General features: G+C 42.2%; 1 protein-coding gene across 1 annotated transcript in view; it reads left to right on the plus strand.

Annotated features, from left to right (window-relative positions):
• Positions 1-18,985, plus strand: part of DLEC1 (DLEC1 cilia and flagella associated protein) — a 535,808-nt gene that overhangs the window by 412,550 nt on the left and 104,273 nt on the right. Inside the window, exons 27-29 of the mRNA XM_069211058.1 lie at positions 6,260-6,411; positions 7,739-7,854; positions 15,180-15,250. Of these exons, the coding sequence (XP_069067159.1) occupies positions 6,260-6,411; positions 7,739-7,854; positions 15,180-15,250 (339 nt within the window). The remainder of the gene's footprint in view (positions 1-6,259; positions 6,412-7,738; positions 7,855-15,179; positions 15,251-18,985) is intronic.

Here is an 18,985-nt window from a genome sequence, read left to right on the forward strand (position 1 = left end):
TCTAATCTCCTCTAATAAAATTTCGAAAGATAGAGTTCAGTGGGTTTAAGAGGAGACAGTGGTTATTTTTTTGGATTCTTGTTTGCGGTAGCAGAGCTGGCAGATTAATCTTGTCTGCTTTGGGTAGGGCTTAAAGGAGAATTCACAGATATCTTAATACCACTACTGCTGGATTTGTTCGCTTCAAGAAAGGAGTGGCCCATGGTAAGGATAGCTTTGAGGCAGTGTTTTTAAGGCTTGAAGGAAGGGCAGTATTATATGAAAATAAAACAAGATTTCTGTGTCTTCCCATATGCTAGTACAATTTACTGGTATATAATCTTTGATATCACTATTGGCCTTAAAGTGCCACCCATACACAACCAATTACTGACGACTGACCAGGTAAGCCATTGAAATAGACGAAAAATGTTTTGCCATGAACTGGTGGAGGAACAAAGTAAACACACAGCATTTTTTCCCTTTCTATGCCTCAAAGCATTAATTCCTGAATATGCTGCATATATAAAAGTTACTGATCCTTTTAAATAGAATCAGTTCAGTAATTTCCTTTCCAAACAAAAAAAATCCTTCTCATATGCCTATATAATTCACTGATATAGCACTCTTCTGTGGGAGCCTTGAAATGAGCAGAGTATTACTGAGTCAAGAGTTGGCAAATAAGGCCCATAATTATGAAAAAATGGCGCACAACTGCGTGAATGCAGTTCTGCATCATTTTTCTTACCGGCAGCTAATGCCATTCCTTAACGCCATCCATATTTATGGAATGAAGTACGATGGTGCTAAGGAAAGGCTAGCATAAAAAAATATGCTAGCTTTGGGGGAGGGGTATGGCGTTAGGGGGAATGGTGCTAGTCGATCAGAAATGACTAGAGGCAAAATATCTGGCTCTAGTCAGCCTAGCAAAAACAACAGATGATGGATGGAACGCAGAACAAATCAAACATTCGCCCCCAGTCACAGATCTGGGTTTAATCCATCAATTTTTTTGCTTGTCATGTCATTCCGGTTTGGACCCAGCCATAGGCAAATCAGTTTTGACCCTATACCCCATGGGAACGGTCCAGCCCGAACTGCCAGGCCAGGTCCTCCCTACACCAGAAACAAACATCCTAGGACCGGTTTTAGGGCATCACCCTTCATCAGCCAAGCTAGCTTGAATCTTGTGGCATAGCAAGCACGGGACCCAAGTCTGGGCATACCCTTCCCACTTGGGGAGACAAATGCAAAAACAACAGATGATGGACAGAATGCAGAACAAATCAAACATTCACCCCCAGCCACAGATCTGGGTTTAATCCATCAATTTATTTTTGCTTGTCATGCCGTTCTAGTTTGGACCCAGCCATACGCAAATCAGTCTTACAAATATGGAGCTAGGTCAGTGCCATTTTAGCACCAAAATATATGCTGCTAAGGCAATGCTAACCAACCATAAATATGGGCCTAATTGTGAGGAGGAAAATAAACAGGCTGCATGATTCTCTCTATGCATCGAAAGACAGATTCCAGAATAAGATACATGAATTAAGGTTCAAGTTCATTCTAAATATAATTAATGCAGTGCCTTCCTTTCAATAAAACAGTCTGCAAACAATTAAATTGAGCATCATATTCCAAAAATAAACAAGCATTGTCAATGCCAATAGGTCAGATTAAAGAGACATAACCCATAAACATGAGTCATTCAATGACATGACTGGGACAGTGTTCGTTATTGTGATAATGCAAGCATTCATATGACATGCATCACATCACCAGTAAATCATTTTACTAGGAGTATAGTGAGTAAACATTACCTACGCATTACTGTACATGTTAGGGACCTTTTGACGCCTTCCAAAGGAATGCAGTAGATAATGCCATGACTGAGATAGTATTTGTTACTAATGCAAAAATGACATTCAGTGATCTTTAGGGCAGGCAATGCAGTGAGTAATGACCAAAATACATCAATCACTACTGACCATTATTAGTATACAGATCACCATGACATTGGGGGGCCCAACACCCCTGGGCTCCTACTAGGCAAGATATGGTAGTTAGGCTTACATTGTAGGCCGTATGATTACCTGTGCACTAGCTCCATGTGTTACAGTAATTATCCCCCAGTGGCCCGCTGTGGAGCAGGGAGCCTCCGTTGAGGACTTACCCTGCAAGGTCACCGCTGAACAAGCCCCAGTGCACCAGGTAAGGAGGGGAGCGGGCACACACCCTGTATGTTAGCATGGGAAGGCCCCACTGAGAAAATGAAAGGTGGCTGCCAGTGATCTCACAGGGCAGTACTTTTCTTGATGCAGTCCCTCCTTAGAGGGGCCGCTGATGACACAGGTGGTGGTTCCTCTTCATGAGGGACAGCTGGCGTGATCCTAGGCAGTCCATCTTTGGCTGGGCAACGCATCCGGCAGAGACTCGTCTCAGGGGTCGCGCAAAGTCAGTTGCTCGGGGTTGCTAGGCAGAGTGGACCTGGTGGGGGCTTCCCGGAGAAGGAGGCATTGCCATGATTCTGGTGGCGCGCACTGACAGGCGAGAAGAGGCTTGTGGCTCACACCCGCACTGTCGCAAGTCTCTTCAAGGATGCGTCAGTCCCAGGGCACAGTGCCACACTCACCACGTGCTGATTTTGAAAGAGGTTGGGGCAGTGGCCAACAGTTCCCATGCCCTGGGAAAGTAAAGCGCTCACGACGTGCTTAGTGATGAAAAGGAACTGGGAGTAAAAAGCGCTTACCGGGTGCTAGTTTGAGGCAGACAAGGTGCAGAAAACAGCATCCACCATGCGCTGGGGCATCTTGGAGAACACTTGGGCACAAGGAAGGGCAAACAGCAGGCCAGCACATACGGTAGATGCAGAGTGGCATTCCTTTTAGGAACCCAGTAGGTACCAAGGCAGCACAACAAGGCAAGTAACTCCAATGGTGGTTCCTCCTGGCAGTCCTGCATTGCCTGGTGGGACCTAAGTCAGGTAGCAGCTGACATCAGGGCAACAAGCAGAGAGGCAATCCAATAAGTCCTTTAGGCCACTCAGCAGATAGCAGGCTGCAGGGCAACAGCAGAAGAGCAGCCTAGATGAGTCCTTTATGTAGTGCATGCAGTTATTCTAACAGATTCAGTCCAAGTTCCAAAATGCTCTAAATTCATGGGCCAGAGCCCCTGTAATTATAGTCCAACATGTCTTTTGACTTCAAAAGAACCCTTTCAAGTGTAACACAACCCCTTTTAACCCAGCCCTGACTCCAGACATCAGAGAGGGTAAATCAGCCATTTGTGTGAGGGCAGGACACAGACTATACCCATGTCATTGTGCCCGCCTCCCTTCCTCCCACACCAGGAAGACCATCAGTATGCAGATGGATGCAGATGCCCTCCTGTAACACCCAGCCCCTCCTGTGTTGTGGCTGTCTGGAAAGTGTGCCCAATGAGTAACTGTCACTCTGCCCTAGAGTTGGATTGGAGCCAGGTTGTAATGCAAAACACTAGAGTTATAAGCACAGGGAAATGCCCACTTTCTAAAAGTGGCTTTCTAAAATAGTAATGCAAAATCCAACTGTACCAATAAGCAGGATTTTTCATTATCATTCCTATCATACCAAATATGCCAGCACTACTCCTTTCAGATCACAAATTACCACTAAACAAAATATAAGGGAATTCACAATGCTAATCTATGAGAGGAGCAGTCCTCACAGTAGTGAGGAATGTAATAGGCTGTTTGTCACTACTAGGACGTGTAATACATAAAAGTATATGTTCGACCTTTTACCTGCACAGCACCCTGCCCATAGGGCTATGTAGGGCCTACCTTAGGGGTGATTTAGGAGTAGAAAAATTGAGTTTAGGCCTCAGGAAGTAGTTTGAAATGCCAAGGTAATTTGGCTGAAAACTGTGCACACAGGCCCTGCAGTGGCAACCCTGTACCGAGCTCTAGCACACCATGCCAGCCTTATATGTGCAGTACTAAAACGGTCTCCTTTCTCCAGACTTCCTGGTTCCCTGGCAGCCTATTCAACTGTTTTACTTTCTACTGACATTTTGGGCATTTGGTCCCTTGGATCTACTGGTCTTCATCCAAGCCTGACCACTGACAACCAACCAGTTTTATTTTCTTAGCACCACCTGTTCACTTGCAAGCGACAGGTCACTTAATCGGTGCTGCCTCCTAGCGGAGCTTTTCCTCAGCTGCATCTACTGTTCCTCAAGTGAGCCTGCCTACTAACTAAGCCAGTGCTTTTGGATCCATAACGTGCAGTGGCAGGTCTGACATGTTTGAAAGGCTACTTGTGTAGGTGGCGCAATCTGCACTGCAGTCCCACTAGTAGCATTTAATTTGCACCCCCTGGGTGTATGGTATACCACTTTACAAGGGACTTACAGGTAAATTAAATATGCCAAACAGGTGTGGGCCAATCATACCAAGTTTTAGAGGAGAGAGGACATGCATGTTAAAACTGAGTAGCAGTGGTAAAGTGCCCGAGTCTTAAAATCAACAAAAAGACGGCGAGAAAAATAGGAGGAGAAAAGGCAAAACATTTGGGGATAACCCTGCAGAAAGGGCCATTTCCAACACCCTCTCTCCTGTCACCTCAGAGCTTAGCTGATGCCTTACCTTGAAATATAAGGTAATGTTAATGTAATGTAAATTCTTCTTCAGCTCAGCAACCCTTCATTTCATGCTTCAGTAAGCTCTAAAGGTCAACAAAGAGCATTGTTGAAAACTGCATACATTAACTCAGAGTGTCTTGAATAACATGGGAGGTGCGATGAAACCTGTCCACATCTCTTCTCAAAAAACAGGCAAATGTCGATAAAGCACCTTCCAGGAATCTACAGCCCAAGGTTTCCTCTGCTTTCACTAGTATTTTGTGCATCTATTAACTGCCCTTATGGCACTAAATAAAGACAGGTCTCTCTGCCTCAGTGAGCGCTTCAGCAAACCGCGACCACTATCTTCTGCATCCAAGCCACGCCCCCATATTCTGATGTTTAATGGAATAGTTTGTGAGGATATCTCTTTTTTGTGGATTTGATATTTTGAAGCATACGATATTGAAATGAATGATTCCAAAAATTCTTCATTACTTTTAGTGGACCTTTGTTATACTTTTTAGCTATGATGAGCAATCAGTGGTGAAATATGCTGTTGGGCTAGAAAAATCATTAATAAGTAAAACATATTGGGGGTCATTATGACCCCGGCAGACAGCGTTAATATGGGGGAAAGTACTGCCAACAGGCTGGCGGTACTTTTCTCCATATTAAGACATTGGCAGTTTGACTAAAGCCAAACCGCCAATGTACCACACTGACCGCCACGGCGGTAATGACTGCCGGGCTAGAGACTTCACTCTCCAGCCCAGCGGCTGTCACTTGCCCGCCTGCGGGATTATGACCCCGCCTACCACTATGGTTTTCGTGGCAACCGTACCGCCACGAAAACCATGGCGGTAGGCACTATCAGTGACAGGGAATCCTTTCCCTGTCACTGATAGGGGTCTACCCCGCCCCCTTCCCCCTCCCCAGGTTTCCCCCTCACCCCCCCCTTAAACCCACCTTCATTCACACACGAACACATGCATACACACACTCATTCCCACATTCATCCATGCATGCATACATCCATTCACACACACATCAACACACACTTACATACAAGCACACATGCATTCACACAACACAACATCCACACACTCACACATCCACACATGCACACATATATAACATGCAACCCACACCCGCATACACGCACGCACAGACATACACACACAACACCCAGCAACCCCCCCTCCCCTGTCGGAGCACCCGACTTACCTGTTGTCAGGGAGTCCTCTGGCAGGAGACGGGACGGGGTGTTGCTGCCAGCAGCAGCGACCGCTGGCAGAACACCGCCAGGCCATATCATATGTCATGATATTGTCTGCGGCGGTTTACTGACGTGGTGCTGCTGCTGGCAGCAGCACCACCTTACCGCTATCCGCTGGCATGGCCACAGCCGGATTTCCGCCATCCTTCTGTCGGAAATCCGGCTGTGGTCATAATCCGGTGGACGGCTGGGAGCCGCAGCAACGGTCTTTTGGCAGCCGTCGCCGTGGCGATAGGTAGTTTTTACCGCCGGGGTCAAAATGACCTCCATTGTCTTTGATGGAAGCCCCTTGGCAACACTCATTTTTTGTGTGATAGCAATAGGCGTTTGAAAAATTCAATTGGTATTTCTTTTTAATGGAAATATTTTATTTAAATATTTCTTCTGTTTCATATGTAGATTTTGCTGCATCTTTGCTATCTGACGGCAAGGGAGCTGCATTCGCTGTCCAGCCTGCAGTAGGGATGCTCGAACCTTTCCAGCAACTCATCATTGAAATAACAGCCTATTCTAGCATGTGGGGGGATTACCAAGACGAGCTCATCTGTAAGGTACTTCTTGCATTTTTCTACTGTTTCCAAGAGTATTGTTATTTATTTTAATTTTCTGAGCACATATTAGCATCACCAAGAAGCCTATTGTATGAGAAAGAAATCACATGGAAAGTCACTTACTATATTTAATGTGAACAACTTGAAAAGGTTAGAGCGCTCAAACTGCTTATTCGGAAGATATGTCCCTCGGTGAGCCTTCTGAAGAGAATCTCATGAGCAGGGTTGATACTGCAACTCTTTCTCCTCTAGCACTGTGTTTTAAATAGATTTGCATGCGTTTTATACTGTCCCTACTGTCGGGCTCAGAATTCCCATTAAATAATCTTCCGTAAGTGTATACCTTCCCACATTCAGCATAGCATATATAGCATGTCGACCTTTTTTGGGCTATTTAACTTTTGCCAGTCATTGAATGCAGCAGGTTTTTCCAACTCAGGTTAAAAAGCATCTTGCTCGCTCGAAGCACTGCTACAATTACTTTATATGAAACGAGTGTTCAAAAGAAAAGGAAACGCTGTTCAACCTTATTGGAGCTGCAAATGCATAAAAGGTTGTCTTCAGGGAATACAGACCCACTGTAAAGCAAGTGCACGAAGGCTCCATCTCTTGCATGCTCTCTCACGAAATGGCCAACTGTAAAATATCTCTGATACTTTCTACTCCAGCATAAATTAAGACATGTTCATGTGCCTCAATATGGATAAATACTGACCCTCTAGGCCCAGAATTCGTAATTGCCAGACCTCACATGACGTCTATCTGCTGCATTCAACACTGTCCTTGACTGTCTTCAATAAGCCTGCCTTCACTGACCCAGTGCATAACTATTACTCATCATATGTTACCAGCCATTGCTGTTCTGTTGCTCATACACAATTTTCCTATGAATCATTTATACTTAAAAGTGGCATGCGTCTGTGCTCATTACTAAAGATGAAGGAAGGAGCATTGATGAGCTGTGATCATTTATAAATTAATTGTAATTCGGTTTCAATATCAAAGGCTTGCTTGTAACTACACAAGTAAATGTATAGTTTACAAACCTTGGTAGGAATTACTCATCTCTGATTGTGAAATGTTTTTGAGACTTTAGATTATGGCTTTTTCTCAAGCTTTCTCTCAGTAATATTGAAGGTGAAAACTGGATCTCCTTTGATCTCAACTCTTCTGCATGTGCCTCGATTCTGGGCTGATAGTTCTTGATAAAAGGATGCACAAAGGTGTTCAGTGAGTAGGTTGGCTTTGGGTTTTATTTTGCATCAGTCTTAAATTACAACAGTATACCTTTGTAGGATATGATTTACCTGTGTGTTTATTTTTGCAGGTTGCAGATCTAACACCCACAATTATCCCCATGAGGATGTCAGTGACAGGCTGTCCACTCTATTTCCAAATGACAGGGCCTCAGTCCAAAAGTCAAACAAAGGGACCTATGATCAGGTATGTGTACCAAGCATGCTAGCTTTGCTTAAATATTATCTGTAAATCTTGGTACAGCAGTCTACTGAGGTGTACAAAAAAACTGATATGGTGATGTCTAGTGAGTTGAACTCTGTAATAAGTATAGGTTAACAAACACACCGATGTAGTTAGTCTGTTTCAGTACTGTACTTGGGACATTGAGACATAGTGGGAAGCTACACATGCCTTCTTTTAATAAAAGCTTATTTTATTGTTGAGGAAGAACAGAACTCATGAAATTCTCTTCCCAATCGTGTAACACACTACCATAAATCTGTACACGTTGAACGAATATCACTTTCTATCTGCCATCTCCACCACCCATGACAAATTCACCCTTTTCAGAGCTCTAACACACCATGCCAGCCTTACATCTACAGTACTAAAACTTTCTTCTTTCTCTAGACCTCCTGGTTCCTGGTAGGTATTCAACTGTTTTGCTTTCTTCTGACGTTTTGGGCATTTGATCATTTGGATCTACTGGTTTTCATCTAAGCCTGTCCACTTACAGGGCCAGTTCTGACAACCAACCAGATTTATTTTCTTGGCACCACCTGTTCTCTCGCAAGTCTAACAGTTCACTTAATTGGTGCTGCCACCTACCAGAGCCTGTCTACTGACTGAGCCGGTGCTGCGGGATCTTAAAATTCTATTCCTACATCACTAATCCTCAACAAAATGAACACACTTTATACAACATTGAACCAGACTTTCCCCTTTTTTACAATTTAAATGCCCACCCAGAGTAGGCCTCCCAATACAGTGTTATTTCTGTCCCCCCACCTATGTTGCTTCCTGAAGTCCATTTCACAACTTGCCAAGCCAGTGTAGGTGCAACCACTTAAGATGGTTGTACCACATTTGTGTTTGGCCTCAAATCATCCCATATCCATTTCTCCACACGCCATTGAACACTGCCTTGCCTGACTATACAAACCTGTTTATTATTATTATTATTATTATTATTATTATTATTATTATTATTATTATTATTAATAATAATCTTTTTGTTATTATTATTCATTTGAAATATGAAGTCTCCCCATGAACTGAGAGGAAGCTGACATGTTTGAAAGTCAAAGCGAGGGTCCATCTCTAGGATTCCTATGACTAATGTCCATGTTGTGCGTAGTGTGGTCTCAAAAGCATATAAGCAGGCATTTCAAATGTTTTGTTTCTGTTTTTTTTTTTTTTTACAGGATCACCATGTTTTATTGACAGTCCTGGACAGAGGTCCACCTGCACGAATGATATCAGAATACCTGCCAGTAATAGGATAGTCCCTCAGACATAGTTCATGTTAGTGGGTTCCTACCTAGTGGCAGAGGGTATTTCCATGGGTAGAGATGGCTGTAGACATGGACTCTTCCAGACCACCCACCCTCCACCTTCCTCCATGTTCCATTCTGCTTCTTAAGGCATCCATGAATATTGAAACCTGAAGTGGTGATACTAAAGCCACTGCTGAGACCTGAGACATAACCTACTTTCTCCAGTATTGAATCTTTCATAGATTCACATGCTTGAATCATTCCCCGTCATCGACATGGGAGTCCCCGGTCCCATAATAAGTAGTGTACATTATACTAATAGGCTTAAAAAAAAGGAATGCCAAATTCAATTTAACAGCCTATCCATATTCTTTCTTAAGAAAAGAACCCAAGCTATGCACTGACCAATCAGGTGACAGCACCCTCCAGAACCTTCCCCACATAGGCTCCAGTTCCTCAGATTTTCTACCGCACATCAGGTGATAGGAGTCTACCTGAGCTCTGGTCAGTTTTCTCTTCGGAACAGCTAACTTCAACTGAATACTTCTCAGGTCAGCTTTAAATTTCTTTTATTGCTGGCTGTGACACTCTGACTATGTCAGGATCTCCAAGAAAAGGCCTTTTTAAGCCATGTAATACCTGTGTCAAAAAGAGATTTTATTCAGAAGAGCCTTACAGAGAGTGTATTTATTGTCTCTATCCACAACATAAGGTTGTGGAGTGCAAAATCTGTAGACCTTTCTCACAGAAACCACTAAAAGACAGAGAAGGAAGACTCCTCTTGTGGTTACAAACACATAAATCAAAGGAGCATACATTCTCTGGTGAATAGAGTGATGACTCTTTGCAAACTGAAAAATCCCAGAAGAGAGAAAGATCTTTGGAAGCGGAGCCTTCAAAGCCACATAAAGAAGCCTTTAAAAAAACTCATGGAAAAGAGAGAGTGCCACATAAGAAATCCTCCTCAAGAGTCTCTTCTGAGCCTTCAACACCCGGGGATAGTTCTGTTAAGGAAATTTCGATATCACTTCCTTCTACATCATGTGTACATTATAATCAAAACGGCCACCCTTTCGAGGAACCAGAGGCAGGAGTACCTTTTCCTTTCGGGGTTCAGCCTTATAGGCAGCAGTACCAGCCCTACCAAGGGCAATACCGTTCTCAATAGTCTGAGCAGTATAGACAACCACCTACTGCAACCTACAAGCAACCAGCTGGGGGAAATGATCCACCAGAGGTCGAGATTCTTGAAGGAAACAATGACCCAACACCAGCACAGACTACCATGCATTCCGAATTGCCACACCAATTAGGAGGTCGAATCACCCAATTTTTACACCAATGGGCTACTATAACAAAGGACAGATGGGTCCTAGATGTCATATCTCGAGGGCACACCCTCAAATTTATCAACAAACCGTCAAATCGCCCGCCCAAGAGTCAACCCCCTCTATATCGTCAACAACTACTAAAATAAACTTCCCTCATGTTACAAAAGGTGCAGTAGAAAGAGTTCTGTATGTTCAAAAGGGAATGTGTTTTTATTCCCGTTTCTTTCTGATCAAGGAGAAATCAGGAGATTGGCGTCCAATATTAGACCTTTGCAAACTCAACAAATATCTAAAAAAAAACAAGCCTTTCGGATGGTTACCTTACAGGACATTTTGCACCTTCTAAACCATGGCGATAACATGACATCTATCGATCAAAGATGCATATTTCCACATACCCATTCATGCAAGTCATCGAAAATATTTACGTTTCCAGGTAGCCGGCGCTCATTTCCAGTTCAAGGTGCTCCCCCTTGGTTTAAAATCAGACCCTCGGATATTTACAAAGATGCTAACCCCAGTCACAGCACATCTAAGGCAAAAACGAGTTCAACTATTCCCATACTTGGATGACTGGTTGATCAAAGCACCATCACAACAATCAACCGCAAAGCAAACAAACATGTGCCTCAAATTGTGCGACAAGTTGGGTCTCACTACAAACCTTCAAAAGTCCTCCCTCATTCCTAAGACAGAGATAACCTTTCTAGGTGCGGTTATCAACACCAATATAGACAACTGCCTCATTGGACAGACAGATGAAAATGCAACAATTGGCCCAAAAACTGATCAAAAGAGAGTCAGTTTCAGTTCGAATATACAAATCATTCCTAATGTGGAAACTGGCTAATGAATCAATTTTGTTATTTCTCCAGGCCTGACTTCATCCTGTGATACTCAATGCTGAACAGGCCTGAAAAACATATGCAAAAGGCTGGATGGCCTTTACTGAATTAACCCTGACAGACAGCTTGTAATGCAAGGCTTGCTTCAAAGAGACACCTGACTCAACATACATTGCTTCATTCACCCAGCAATAGACAGACATTTGAATGTCCACAAAGGTCTGAGGAAAGGTTATGAAGAAACTGGTTTGGTGATGCCTTGGAAAGTCCCAACCGTCTGAGAAATGTACAGGTCACGCTTGTGGTCATCTTGTATCACAGTGCCATTATGAAATGTTGTTCTACTGTGATTGGATAGATGCCTAATATATGTCACACCACGCATCACCTGATCAACATCACACCATATACTTGATGAAGAAATTACCTCTTTGTTGTTCTGATTGGATGATGTACGTTCACATTTTTTTCGTCTTCATGCATAAAAGATTGTATTGGAGTTCCGCAATTTGGACTGCTTGGACTTGGCCTCTCAAGCCATCAGTTCCTGTGCATGCATTAAATTGTCTTTCTTTATACCCTAATACTGGCTGGTCTCTGGTTTTGTTTCTCCTCTGAAGGAGGCTTCAACACTAGGAATGCTCTCTTCTTCCATCCCTTTAATCCTGAACTGCAGACTTCACATGAGACCACTGCAAGAAGAGTTAGACAGGCAGTGGAAACAATCTCAGGGCTCCTTCGACAACATCATACAAATAACAGTAGCAATGAGATCCTCCATACAATGGTGGACACAGAGGAACAACTTGGCAGAAGGTCTAACATTTCTGTCCCACGTAACAGACTACGTAATAACAACAAATGCATCCCTACAGGGCTGGGCTGCTCACTTGCAGGACCTTTCCATCAGTGGAAAATGGGACAATTCCGACAAGAAAAGGCACATCAACTATCTTGAGCTAAAAGCCATAGCTCTGGCGCTCCGTTCGTTCCTTCCCAGAATTGCAAAATCTTCTGTGCTCATCAAAACAGACAGCACCATGTGCATGAACTAGTTAAACGAGCAGGGGGAACGAGATCAGCAGCATTGTCGCATCAGGCACAAGAGATTTGGCAGTGGGCAATACACAACAAGATATCCCTCAGAGTGGAACATTTACCAGGAGCATCAAATGTGCTGGCAGACACACCGAGCAGATTTTCATCAACCTGCCACGAATGGGAACTCAACCATCAAATATTGCAGAAGATATTCATCCGATGGGGCACGCCGAAGTTGGACGTCTTCGCCAACAGGAACAACCACAAATGCCAGTACTACGCAAGTTGGCGTCACCAAAAAGGTTCGTGGGGAGATGCATTTTCGATCAGATGGTCGAAGATATTTGCTTACGCTTTTCCCCCAATTCCTCTAATCCCTCGAATAATCACAAACTCGAGAGAACCATGCATGATCATTCTCATAGCCCCCAAATGGCCCAGACGGTCCTGGTACATGGAACGTCTCCTCCTATCGGAGAATCCACACATACAGTTATTGCCCAGTCATACATTGCTAACAATGAACAACGGCCAGATCCTACATCCCAATTCGAAACATCTACATTTAACGGCTTGGCTCCTGAATGCCATGAATTTCAAAACCTAGACATCTGGTCTTAATGTAGAGAAATTCTAGCTAAGGCAAGAGCAGATTCAACAAATAAGTCATATAAATTAAAACGGAAGCATTTTTGTTATTGGTGCCAGCAGAACAACTTGCACCCATTTTCTTCAAATCTGGAACAGATTTTACCATACCTTTTACAGCTAGAAAAATCTGGATTTACACACTCATCCACAAGGGTTCATTTTGCAGCGATATCCCGATTCAGAAGAGAGGACAAAACGCCTTCTCTCTGGTTGTCAAAAATTATCAAACAATTTATGAAAGGGCTTTTCAAAGTTTTTCCTACAGTAAAAACATCTCCACCTAGGTGGCATCTTAACATTGTCTGACCCAGTTGAAGAAGGCCCCTTTTGAGCCCATATATAAAACAGAGCTAAAATATCTTACAGGGAAAACTACACTTCTACTAGTGCTTACATCTGCTAGAAGACTGAGTGAAATACAAACCTTTACTATAAAAGAACCATTCATGCAGTTCAAAAAGGATAGTTTTCTCCTTAGAACAAACCCGAAATTCATACCAAAACTTCCATCGGATTTTCATCTAAACAAATCCATCATTCTAAGGAAAAAAAATTCAAACACTCACTCGCCTGCCGAACAATCACTTAATACCTCAGATGTGAAAAGGTGTATAAGATTCTATTTACATAGAACACAGCACTTTCGTAAGTCAAACCAGTTATTTGTCACTTATGGTAATTACAAAAAAGTCTTTCCACCAACCAAGGCCATAATAGGAAGATGGATTGCAGAAAGCATTCAATTCAGCCATGCTAAGGCAGGGAAACCATTAACTTATAGAGTAAAGGCTCACTCTATGAGAGCTGTATCTATGTCAACAGCGCTATTTGCGGTTGTGTTGATCCAACAGATCTGCAGAGCAGCATCATGGTCTAACAGACACACCTTCACGCAACACTACTGCCTGGATGAAGCTGACAAGTCAGATGCAGCAGTGGGAAAAGCAGTTTTACGCCATCTATTCCAATAAGGTAAGCCATGCCATGTTTTGTTTACCCACCATCCACTTCAGATGTATATGCATGTATTTGCAAATTGTAGACTGGTAACTACTCTGATTCAAGCATGTGAATCTCTGGAAGATTCAATACTGGAGAAGAATATATGTTACTTACCTGTAACTATAGTTCTCCAGTATTGTAATATTTCATAGATTCACATACAACCCACCTTCCCCCCCCATAGAGGCTCCTCTGTATTGTATTTATGGTATAACTCACCTTTGTGCAGGGAAAATCTGCACCTGTAGGGAAGGTTCTGGAGGGTGCTGTCCCCTGATTGGTCAGTTCATAGCTTGGGTTATTTTCTTAACCACGAATATGGATAGGCTGTTAAATTGAATTTGGCATTCCTTTTTAGGATCGAGCCTGCGTTGCATGCGCTCGCGCATGGGTATCGCAGCGAGACGCTTTAGGTTTTAGAAAAGGGCTCGGAGCCCTGTCGACGTTACACCAGTGTTTTTCATTGGTTCGTGGGCTTGCCTATTAAAATCTGCCTGCCTTCATTAGTCGAAGGCATGCATACGTCATGCCTTTTCCGGTGGCTAGCCCTCCTCGGGCGCATCGACCAAGTACAGAAAACTTGCGAGGCTCGCTGTTTTCTGTCCAGCTCATGGACTACTATTTCTCTATTTTACTAGCGCGATTTCGCTTGGCAGAAGTCGAGCGCTTTACACAGTTAATTGCACTTTTTCGGGTTACGTACATAAATGCACTTTTGCCGATAGGTGAAAAGTCGGGTTAGGCGTTTACAACGCTGTCAGCTCTAACATGAGCAAACGCGAGACCCGTTGCATTGCAAATGCTTGTTATTAAGCCTGTTAGTATAATGTACACTACTTATTATGGTACCTGGGAGTCACATGTCGACGACGGGTAATGATTCAAGCATGTGAATCTATGAAAGATTAAAGAACCGGAAAACTATAGTTACCGATAAGTAACTTATTTTCATCTCCCATTGCTGAACCCAAAGCAATTATACTTTCCTTTGCTGAATGTAAAGTTGGTTTTGCGCCTCGAGTGAATTTACCTGCCCAATCAGAACAAGATTATTCTTTACCATCAGGATGTGATCTTCGCATAATTCTGTTGAAAAATCAAACATGATTTCTATAAATTGGTTTAAATAGTACACTCGCATTAATCATTTTCCTCTTTTTCAGGTTTGGCACTCATATATCTGGAGGGGATACCATATCCCGTTGCCTGAGGATCAATAACCCTAGTCCTTTCGGTAAGCCAATTCTTCTATTTATTTTGTTATTTGCTTAACATTTAAAGGTCTCCATTTTAGGTGGATGATGTTTTGAATTATGGTTCATTGACTAATGACATCAGTACTTCCCTACCTTACCAAGTGTGAGCCCTAAAGTTGAAAAGGAAAATGCTTGAATAGTCTGAACCATTAGTACTTACTTCTGGTACATTTCAATCAATAGTTTTTTCAGCGTACCTTAGACTAATTATGTGTAGCCCAGTTTCTACCTGCCCCAAAAGAGGATGTCTATATCAGCGGTCTCCAACATTTCCTATGGCATGAGCTACTTCTTATCATTGAAACCTTCTCTAAACTACTGTTTATTTTTTGGCATTTGGAAAGTACACGGGCTGACTAACTTAAACATCGCTCTTGGTGCACCCCAGTTACACTCCAGTGAGCATACAGCGTTAACATCACAATATCTGTATCACAAAAGGGTTACCTGTGGGGTTCTCAAGCATTGGTTTTGTCCATTTGCTCTTGTTTATCAAAGGTGACTGTCTCATTTTGGCTTGTGGTCTCATGTCTATGCAGTACAAAGGATGACTCTATTCTCATTTTGAGAGCTAGGACAGAAAAAATGTTCACTGTCAGGCTACTTGTCATGGCATGAGATTGCTGTCCACAAACGAGCAAATCTAACATTTTTTTTACTTCTACATTGCTCCCTTAGCTGGCAGTATTAGCTATCATGCATTTTGCATGGAACATGCATACTTCATAGCTTTCTGCAAGTAAACATATCTTCCCAGTCACCTCCACAGCATATATCTGTCAAACAGTAATGACCTTCAAAAAATGCATGAATAGATTTCTCTAGTAAGGTAGGAATTTGAAAGGAAAGGAAGGGAGGAAATAAGGAAAAGAAGAAAGGATTGAAGAAAATGAAAGTGACAACTTTCATTGCATCACAAAGCGCAAGCCTATTCACCTACTAAGTTTGCTTTTCTCTTATTCTACTGTACTAATATTTGCTGAGGTTGTTATAAATGTTGACTGGTAATTTATAGTCACCAAAAAATATACAAAACATGGATAAAATAAATACCATCTTAATGGACACTAGACATTGGTTCACTAATCATCATTGATTCATGGTTATGGTTGTGGAGGCATTTATTACCTCTGTTTAACAGTTTAGTGCCCCAACATGATGATCGTGAAAAGGCAAGCCTCTTCTATTACTTTATGCTGTTGGTTTGAGGATGCAGGCTGGGTGATATTTTAATCAGCAGAGATTGGTCTTCAGCACAGAAGCAACGCCATATTGACTTGCGAAAACTGTGGGTTGCCAAGATTGTCCTAGTTGACTTCTGCACTTCCATGTGTGTAAAAGCTGAGAGAACACTGCCACATAGCACTATCTAAACAAAAAGGGTGGTGTGGTTCTCAAGGTGACTGTGTGTGGAGTCAATTGACATCTGACTCTGGACACTAACTGGATTTTGAGGTTTCTCTCTCCACAACTATGATTATTTGAATATTTTTCAAAAACGACTTATTTTTGTTCCCAAACTCTGTATGCCAAATCAAGTTTGATTCTGTCCTGACAGTTAGTTTTCCTCCAAAATGTTCAATTAGGAAAGATATTTTCTCAGACAAGTGAATGTTAACAAAAAGGGTGGCTAATGCATTGAAATAATTACCAAGAGAAGAGATGAGTGCAAACCCAATAACAATAAAGCAATTGAAACAGATACCAGTGAGTGTGGGTTAAAGGTCTTATGTGGAGTATTCTTTGGTTGTATGGTTATACTGTAGAGGTGGATATGGGTAGACCAGTGGTTCCCAACCTTTTGACTTCTGTGGACCCCCACTTTATCAATACTGGAACCCGGGGACCCCCACTGAATCATTATTGGAATCTGGGAACCCCCACTGAGTCATTTCTGAAAGCTGGGGAACCAATTTGCTATAATTATTACATTTTTTGAGCAGTCGCAGGCCCCCTGAGGACACTTCATGGACCCCCAGAGGTCCCGGACCACAGGTGGGGAACCACTGGGGTAGGCTACATATACATCACACAATTTCTGCCATGAGTTTCTGTGGAAGTGACTGTCCCCACACTACTGGAAGTATTATAACACTGCTAGGAGAAGCTACTTCTTAAATCTACAGCAATGCTTCTATATTATAGATGGTTGAAGAATACCAGAAAGTGGACCAATGTTGACCACCCTTTAACACACCGATGTTAGGATACACAGTATGAAAGTTGTTTTCATTGACTTGCATGACTGTGTCTTCATTATCGTGTCGGAGTTACTCCCTTTCCTCTATCCATATAGAGCTCAGGAATCAGTGCATCTTTGGTTACTGCATCATTATTCGTTATTGTAAACACACAGGTGTGAAATTTTCAAGCTAAAGCTATACAATCTTGTAATCAATAGAAACAGATGCAGAATTACTAAAAATAGTTTTCAGTCTCCACTGTCATCAGCCCGCCTATTATTTGGATGTAATCCCGCTTTTTCCCTGCCCACACTTTGGGGACAAATTGTATTATTATATTATATGGGAGCCTGCAATCCCTGTATAAAAACCTGCCTCTGAATATTGTTATTACAACCAATTTATGACACACCTAGACACCTGTAATAAAGAAATGACATAGCCACTCGACTGTAATAAATTATTACGTTTGAGTTCTGACGTCACAGTGTCAGGTATCAGAGCCAGCAACCCGAGAGAAAGGAAGGTCATGCAGCATAATTAAACCTTCAGTTTCAAAAACAAAAAGTGGCTTTTCCTTCCCCTGCTCTTTTCTTCTAGATGAACAGTGATAGACAGAAAATATATAAATATTGCAACAGGTTTCTTTTTCCACGCTTTAGGTAACTATAGGAAAGATAGAATCTCTCTGCATGTTTCTACACATTCCGAGGTGCAGCATTTTTTTCCATTACGATTTATATTAAACTGATTCTAATGTTTTTTGCAACAAACAGTAACAGCTTTTTGATGTGCTTCATTTTGGTCAAGAGATTCTAATTTTATTCTTCATGTTTATAAACACCCTATTTCTTTCACATGAAAAACCAACGCACCAAGGATTTAAGCATTTTGTTGGAAGGGTGATGGTGTGACCACACATTACAAAGAATAAAGTACCACGCCATATACTATAAAGATATTGCAAGTCACCTCAGAGTTCAGTGACCTTACAAAGCAACTCAGTCTCTAGATATGGACAAGAAACTCCTTAGTGACTTGCAATATCCTTATAATGTACTGTAGGGGGTACTTTATCACATATTTAACCAGTGCCCTTCAACATTACTCTCTAGATGTGGATATTGTACTGGCTGACTTGGTAGCAAACTGACCTAATCTATCTTTAAACCGTTAATATACAAGGTACACATGAATACCTTTGTTTTTTTCTGCTCATTCTAATCCAGCAATAGTGTCTCTTATGTTGACAGGTTGTCTTGATTAGGATGATATCAATGACTTTTGTTTTTTCAAGCTAATGGAGTACTCTTGTTTGTGTGGAAAAACAAATCACAATTAAATCTCACACCTGAGCAGCAATTAGTTTTGATAATGATAGCATTAAAAACATGTAGTGCTGCCTCATTCTACAGGATGCACCAGAACAGTGATATCTGTATACCCTGTTTCAAAAGCTGAAGCTTTTTAAAGAATTAGTCAATATATATTCCTGTTCAGCAAGAATGTCCTCTGCTCCGGAAAGAGAAA

This window comes from Pleurodeles waltl, chromosome 10 (genome assembly GCF_031143425.1).
Source record: "Pleurodeles waltl isolate 20211129_DDA chromosome 10, aPleWal1.hap1.20221129, whole genome shotgun sequence".
Taxonomy (NCBI): Eukaryota; Metazoa; Chordata; class Amphibia; order Caudata; family Salamandridae; genus Pleurodeles; species Pleurodeles waltl.